The sequence below is a fragment of the Monoraphidium neglectum genome (assembly GCF_000611645.1).
Source record: "Monoraphidium neglectum strain SAG 48.87 unplaced genomic scaffold scaffold00825, whole genome shotgun sequence".
NCBI classification, from domain to species: Eukaryota; Viridiplantae; Chlorophyta; class Chlorophyceae; order Sphaeropleales; family Selenastraceae; genus Monoraphidium; species Monoraphidium neglectum.
In genome coordinates this window covers 13,079-20,683 of record NW_014012803.1, presented here as the reverse complement: position 1 = coordinate 20,683, position 7,605 = coordinate 13,079, and the positions used below count along the sequence as shown (strand labels likewise).

At 61.4% G+C, this 7,605-nt stretch overlaps 1 protein-coding gene across 1 annotated transcript; it reads left to right on the top strand.

Moving 5' to 3' along the window:
* Window positions 1-2,145: 2,145 nt before the first annotated feature.
* MNEG_5503 (hypothetical protein) lies at window positions 2,146-4,328 on the top strand (the record flags this gene model as incomplete). Its single annotated transcript, XM_014046025.1, has 5 exons — window positions 2,146-2,207; window positions 2,697-2,895; window positions 3,140-3,173; window positions 3,352-3,893; window positions 4,200-4,328. Coding segments are annotated over 5 exons (966 nt in total), but the record flags the coding sequence as incomplete, so codon positions are not given.
* Between the last annotated feature and the right edge of the window lie 3,277 nt (window positions 4,329-7,605).

Genomic DNA, 7,605 nt, shown 5'->3' with positions numbered 1-7,605 from the left:
GAGCAATGCGGTCTCTGCTCGTAGGGGTGCGGCTGGCAACCGATAGGGCCTTGCAGGGTGCAGTGAGCGCAGCAGCCCACGGGTAGCCGAGCCCTCTCTCGGCGCGGGCCCGCTGCTTTCTACCCACAATGATATTGCCAACGCGCGCCGCAAGCCCTCCTGGCAGCCTGTGGCGCGGGGGGCTGGCTGCGGGGCCGCGGCCGGCGCGAGTCGCCGGCTTGCCGCACAAGCGCTGGGCGCCCTTTGCGCACCCGGGCTCGCCGCGTGCGTGCTGTTTGCATCCGTTGACATCGGCCGCCGACAGGCAGCGCCCGCGGCCGCCGCCGCGGCCGCCTCCGCTGCCTGCTGCGCACCCGTGTGCTCTGGGGCCGGGCAGCAAGCTAGGTCCGCAACAGCATCCAGCGGCATTCCACGCATGGTCCGTTAGCGGCCGCCCCGCCCTGCTGGTCGCAGCGATGCAGGAGGTCATCTGTACATAATAGGCGCACCCGCGCGCGCCCTTGCAGAGGCGCCCCTTCGCAGCCGGCCCCCTCCTGCGCGGCGCGTGGCGGCTGCGCCTTGTCCTGGCTTAACGAAGCGCATTTGCGCCGCTTTTCTCGCTGTCTGTTTTTGATTGCGGGCGGCGCCGCCCCGGCCGCCAGCGCGGCGCCGTGGGTCGAGCGCAGCTGCCGTCTGCCGTTTTTTTTGCAGCCTGTGTGGTTTTGCCGGCAAGCAGTGCACACATTGTTACACTCACTCCCCCCTGCACACGCGTAATGCCCTGTCTGCGGGACGGCGCCCCAGTCCCCCAAACCACTCCATGGGGGTTTTCGCATGCTGCTGACCCTGAGGTTCAGCCGGCTGGCCAGTGCTGTGAGGCTCATCAGCAGGGCGCCTGCATCAGCAAGCAGCTCGTCCCCCTGCCCGTAATTGCGTAATCCCAATTACGCGGTGGAGCAGGTATTTGGAGTGTGTGACCCTGTGAAAGTTGGAGTGTGTGACCCTGTGATAGCTGTCCGATCTGCCTACCACCAAAGCTCAACCCAACACAATGCAGCTGGAAAATGACCCCAGGCAAGTTATCAGAAAGCTTAGCAGTGTTCCCGCCCTTTCAGCGTGCACAAGGCAATGGGTGACGGTTGCTGTTGTGCGGCGGCAAATGCAATGGGAATTGGAATGGCAGCCTTCCGGGGGAGCACCGACCACAGCCGAAAAGGGTAATCGTGGGAGGGTCCGGGCGAGCGCGCTGCCAGTGCTGCAGTGTGAAAGGGGTTGGCCGCGCCCGGGGAGGGGGGCGGCGCGCTGGAGGCGCGAGCGTTCGGGGGCCGGCGCGGGTGCCACCAATGGACAGGTCGGGTGTGGCTTGGATTGGAGAGGTGTGCCCAGGAGGGGCGTGGGCCTTGTACCGGCGAGCCGTGGGCTCTGTCACTGTGCGGTGGCGGCGCCCCGACAAACAGACGGTGATGTGGCATGCGTGGCCCGAGGCAGCATGCGGGGGTGTGAGGCGCTGGCGCGCGAGGGATGCGCTGGGGAGCGCCTGCTTTACAGGCTGCAGCTGCACCCAGCTGCCTGGCAGTCTGGGCTGTCGCCAGCTCTCCTTTGTAGCTCGCTGGTTGCACGCATTGGATGTGTGAGGAGGGGCTCTACGACATTGCATACAATGCATCAGCGAGACACAACAGTGTCCACGGCGTGGGTATGCCGCCGCCTCTGCGAGCCACAGGGGCGAGCAAGGCGTGGACCAGGCAAGGTGAGCTGCTGCGCCAGCTGCCAGCTGCCGCAAGGTCGGCGCGAGTCACGGCTTCCCGCTTTCGGCGCCTTGGCGTCCGGCGCACAGCAGTGCAGCGCGCGACTCGCGGCCGCAAAACTGCGCGGCTTTCCCTGGTGTGTCTTCGGCGAATGTTACAATACTGTTATTGTCTTGCGGTGAATTTTGCTGTTCACGCCGCATCACCGAAACTCACCCGTGTCGGTTTTGGGCACACCCGCGTCGCAATATCGCATACGCGGGTGACACCAGCATACTAAATTTACTTGAAAGTCTCAAAGTCCATCTCCATTGCGTTACAGTCGATTCATTCGTGGCGTGATCCCCGCCCTTGTTGGTCTACCATCCTCACGAAAGCTTCAAAGCCGTCTGGCTGGTTTGACCCCGCAGCCCTCAAGATGCGTGCCGTCACGTTCACCCTCTTCATATTGGCCCTGCTGCTAGCCGTCGCTGCCGCACGGTGAGTAGTGGGGGAGTGGGGTGGAGCCGCAGGCTCCAGGGAAGCTGAGCTCATGTGCATGACGAAAGATCTGGCCCGGCTCAAAGGCCACCGAACGCCTAGTTTTGGCAGCCAGAGGCTTTTGAGATGGTTGTGATGATCACAGAGGGCTGTGCACAGCTGCTGGCCGGCCCCGTGCATTTGAGCGGGACACCCCAACGCGCAAATGAGCAGCAGGCCCCATGCCTGACTGTGCCGGCGGCCGGACCTGCGAACCTGGACATACCTCAAACCATCACCACCCCACCAACATCCCGCCGCACCACGCAACCCCACCCGTTGCGGCCTGCTGGTCAGACCCAGCCCACGCATGTCCGCTAGCAGTGGCCCCTCTTGCAAATGCCACGTGTACCACTCCACGCAGCCCCCAATTCTCCCCCTCACCACGCCCCTCTCAACCCTCACCCCCGCCACCCACCCGCCCACTCGCAAACGCACGCCCGCGCCCAGGCCCCTCACTCGCCGCGACCTGCTTTCCAAGGATGGCTTTATCTTCGGCAAGGGCGACGTTGTGGCCAAGCCCCCCCTGGTCGTCACCATCCCGACCATCACAGTCCCGGCCATCACCATTGGCAAGGGCTTCAAGAAGGTGGTCAGCGTCACCGGCCCCTCAGTGACCGTCACCAAGAACCCCGGCGCCTACACAGCGGTGAGCCCCAAATCCTGTAGTCATCGCGGCACGCATTCCGGCACTGTGCTGAGGGCTGGCTCGGACGAGGTCAGGGATGTCTTTACCAAGACATACGCAGCGTAATAGCCTCTCAGAGTCACGATCCCCGGCGTCGCCAAGACGTCGCTCTAGTTTGTACAAGAACGTGCCCTCCTACCGCCCTCACCCCACCCACCAACACTGCCCCTCCACCCCTCCAACCCCGTTCTGCCACCCACTGCAGGGCGGTTCAGGCCAGGTCGGCGTCTCTGTTGATGGTAGGTTAGGCACGCGCACAATTTCCACATGCTGGCCGTTCCTAGATTCTTTGCAAGCAGGGGCTTGACTTAACGCAGGTTGCGAGGTGATGACCTGAGATTCGGGCTGTCGCTCGCCGTTTTGCTGACATCATACAGCAAAGCTCACGCTCAGTTCCCTTGCCCCCAACCTCCGCAGCTTCTGGCGGTGCCCCGGCGGCCGGAACTAGCGGTGCTTACGGCGGTGCTGCTGTCTCGGGTGGGGCTGCCGGCGGCGGCGCAGGCGCCGCGCCCACAGGTCCGGTGGCTGCTGGGCCTGCGACGGGCGGCGCGACAGGCGTGGGTGGAGCCACCGCCGGCACCGCGGGCACCGGCGTGGGCACTGGTGCCGCAACGTCGGGCGTCACCGGTACCGGCGCTGCATCCGCCGCCGGCCCTGTGGCGACCGGCGCGGGGGCGCCCGCGGCTGTCAGCTCTACCAACTCGGGCGCTGCGGCCGCCGGCCCGGCAGTTGCCGGCGGTGCTACAGCTGCCGGCCCCGCAACCGCGGGCGCCACGACCGTCGCGCCCACCACCACTTCCGGCACCGCTTCCGGCACCGGGGCCAACACCGCAACCTCAACCGCCGCCGCGCCCGCGGCAAACGGCGCGGTGGCGGCGCCGGGTGCGGCGGCTGCAACCGCGCCCGCAACAGAGGCAGGGGCGGCCGAATCGTCGGACATCAAGGCGGCGCCAGCGCAGGTGGGTGGGTCTTTTCTCGGGCCCAAGTGAGCGGGATCGTGTGCAGTTTGCGTTGGTGCCTGTGTCTCCTGCCGGCCCAGTTTTCTTCAGGGTTGTCCTGTTTGTTGTGGTGATGTGTAGTGGGATGTAAGGGATAGGGGAAGGTGGTTGTAGCGATGGGCTAGTGGTATGGGGGTGGGATCAGAAAAGATATTATTAAGACGTACAGGCCGCCCCGCACTTCTGTGCATATACACACGTTCAAACAGCTGACACACAACCCCTCTGCCACCTCCCTCCCCCTGCGTGCGAAACCCACCACCTCAGCCTGTCATGGGCCCAGGCTTCGTTCCCCTGCCCTCTTCTCCCAAGCCCCAAGCCGACGACAAGAAGGATGATACTCCTGTGAAGGGCCCCGAGTTTGTTAAGGCCAACACGGACATCAAGCTCAACTGAGGGTGTGCAGTCATTGTGGTGGTCACTTGATGGTGGTGGCACTCAACAACCAGACGCGGAGTGTGCTGCAGCCTAGGGCCTGTCGCGCTTGCTGCTGCGGTGTACACCGACCCATGGGCAATGCGTTGGCGGTTGAGCACTATCTGTGCGTGCAGCTGTGCGGATGTGATTGGGCTGGGGTGGTGCGCGATGCATTGGTCGTGCAACCACGCCAACATGACATGCGTCCTGACTTTTGACTGTTCTAGAGATGGAGTGGGCACGACTATTTTATTGTCAGTGTGCCTGGATGGGTGCTATGTTACGAAAAGCAGCCCGCTCGGTTTGTAGCCTTTGCTTGTGCATTGGCCAGTTCTGTCACTGCCAACACAACCACGCAGGCAGTTGCGTGATGCTACAGCTCTGCAATCTGCGCAAGACTGCTGTGAGCAGCCTTATGCACATANTTTTGCTTCTGTGCATACCAGCGTATGCTGCCACATTTGCTTTGGCACCTGTTGCACATTGCGCATTTTTGGCGTTCTTGTCGCAGGGGCTGCTGAGTCGTGCAAAGTGCTCCTGAAATAAAATATAGTAACCCGCCAGTCATGTTTGCCGCGCATATGCCATTACGTGGTTTGCTTCTGTGCATACCAGCGTATGCTGCCACATTTGCTTTGGCACCTGTTGCACATTGCGCATTTTTGGCGTTCTTGTCGCAGGGGCTGCTGAGTCGTGCAAAGTGCTCCTGAAATAAAATGTAGTAACCCGCCAGTCATGTTTGCCGCGCATATGCCATTACGTGGCTGCTTTTCCATCCATCGGCGATGTTGTGCCGCACACGAGGCTGTCTCACTGCCCCTCTACTCTGGCTGGATAGTTGTCAGCACGATACGAGGTGCAGGGCAGGTGAATCATTGCTGTCACCTTTGAGTGATGCGTCAGTTCACCACGGCAGGCGCCAAATCATGAGCAATGATTATTCTTGCGGGGGAACTTTTGACACCTTTCTACCGTCTGCGCTGCAGTTAGCAACATGCCGACGGTGTTGACTTGGGTGGTGGTTGGGATTGGTAAAGTTGCGGGCTTGTTTTACAGATGCACACTTCCTGCTAGCAGGTTGTTTGCACGCACGTGCGTAGTGTCGCTTCGGTCATTTCAGCGATGGATATGTGGGCGTAAGTGCTAGTGTTGAGACTTTTGATAATGCAACTTCAAGCTGTAAATGATGATATTTTGTTGAAAAATGATGATATTTTGTTGAAAATTGAGGTGGAGCAACTCGCTCGTGTGTGAGTTTGGGGGGGTGGGGACGCCATGGCGCACCGAGGTAACTGTCATCTAAGCATGCTAGGTAGTGCTAGCTTTGCACTGACCCAAAACGAGTATTTGTAATGCTCAATAAGCTCAAGTAAGCTACAGTTGACACAGGTTGTCGGATTGGTGCAAGTGCGGCAGCAACTGCTACGCGACACGAGCTTTCGTGACAGCACAAACTTTGTGTGGTGGTGTTGCAGAGCAAGACTACTGGTACTAGCTACTACTGATGGATTCTGTGTAAGTTGCTGTCAATGCGGCTGCGCAGCCGTCATGTGTCTCCTCACAGTATGATAGACAGCGCAATCCAGCAATGTTGCCTTGTGCCACGTTATTCCAGAGGTAATCAGATTTCATGTGGAATTAATACTGTGGAATTAAAGCGAAATTTTATCCGCTTTGAGAGGCTATATTGCCCTAGATCTGCGGGCGGCGATGTACCTGTGCGTGCTGCCGGTGTTCCTGCGTAGTACCGGATGTGCTGACCCTCCAAGCGCTTGAAAAAACGTTCATGGCAATATAGGCAGGAAATAGGACTCCAAACAGCGGATCACCGGGGTCACTCGAGCACATGAGCAGGAACCAGTGCATTTTCGAATGCGCTTAAGTTTCGCTGCGCCCACGCAAAAGAATCACAAATCTCTTGGCTGGTTGCACATATCGAATAACACCACCGTGGCTTTGAACAGCTCAGCACAGTACTTCCGACCCCAACTACGGCATTACAGCCTCGACCCGACCCAGCACAAGAGGCCACACACCATGATCCGAAACTTCTTCCTGATGGCCCTTATGCTCGCCTCAGCAGCAGCGCGGTAAGTGGTGGCCCCAAGCCAGTGCAGCTGCAGGCCTGAAAAGCTCTCGCGCCCGTTCTCTGTGCCGCATACAGCTGCCCCTGATCGACCCCATGTCCCCAGTGTGCCGCATTATGTGCCTCTGCTTGGTTTCAGATGCCAGCACAGCCACTTTGCGCCTCCAGGCTGCCCCGGTCATGTGCTGCGGGTGCCGCCGACTCACCAACACCCAAAGCGCGCTCGGCGCGCGCCGAGCACGAGCATGCGCGCTCGCGGCACACGCACCGCGCAATCTCGACACGCCACCCGCGCGTGGCCCCTCGTATCGACGCCCAGCCATCCACCAACCCTGTCAATTTTGCAGCCACCCGGGCTCCAAGTCTGTTTGGCCCGCCCACCTCTGACATGCATCACCCCCAGCTCAGCACTGCACTACCGTGTGCACCCCATGTCCACAGCCCCCCTGCTGTCCCTGGTCACCCAGCCCAACCCTATCACGCAACCAACACGCAGGCCGCTTGGTGACCCCCAGGCCGCAGCTGGTCGCGAGCTTCTGGACGCGACCACCCTGGCGCCCGCTGCATCCAAGGCGGCCGCTGCAGTCCTCGTCGGGCCGCCAAAGGGGGCCGCCATCCCGACCGACAAGCCCGCGGGTTCTCCTGCCATCACGTTTGGCCTCCCTGGCCCCTTTTTTACGAAGCTCGGCGTCGTGGTGAGACGTCGGGGCCGGAAGCCGCCGGCGTGGGCGCAGCTCCCAACCAGCGCGGCCGCGGGGATGCTGCAGCTGCGACGCTTGCGTGGTCGCGCGGCGCAGTGGCAGGCTTGACGAGCTGCGTGCCCGTTCTTGGCGCTGAATCGCACTTGCGCGCGTGGGATGGTCGAAAAAACCTACCTGAGCCCCGGCTGCCCGCGTCTTATCACACGCACACTCACCCCCCCCCCCAATGCCCCTGCCCTCGCCTCTGCCCTCTCTTGCATCCTGGGGTGCTCAACTTTCAAATGCATCATCAGATCAACAGTGAGTACCTCCTGCCATGAAAGGGATAGGCAGAAAGGGGGGAACAGCTGGATGCATGCAATCCATAAATGCGCATGCCATAGCCCAGCCGTGCCAGCCCGCAACATCTCACCGCCGGGATCCCCGATGCCTCCAGGGCCGGGGGGGGGGGGGGCAAGTGGTGCGGTGC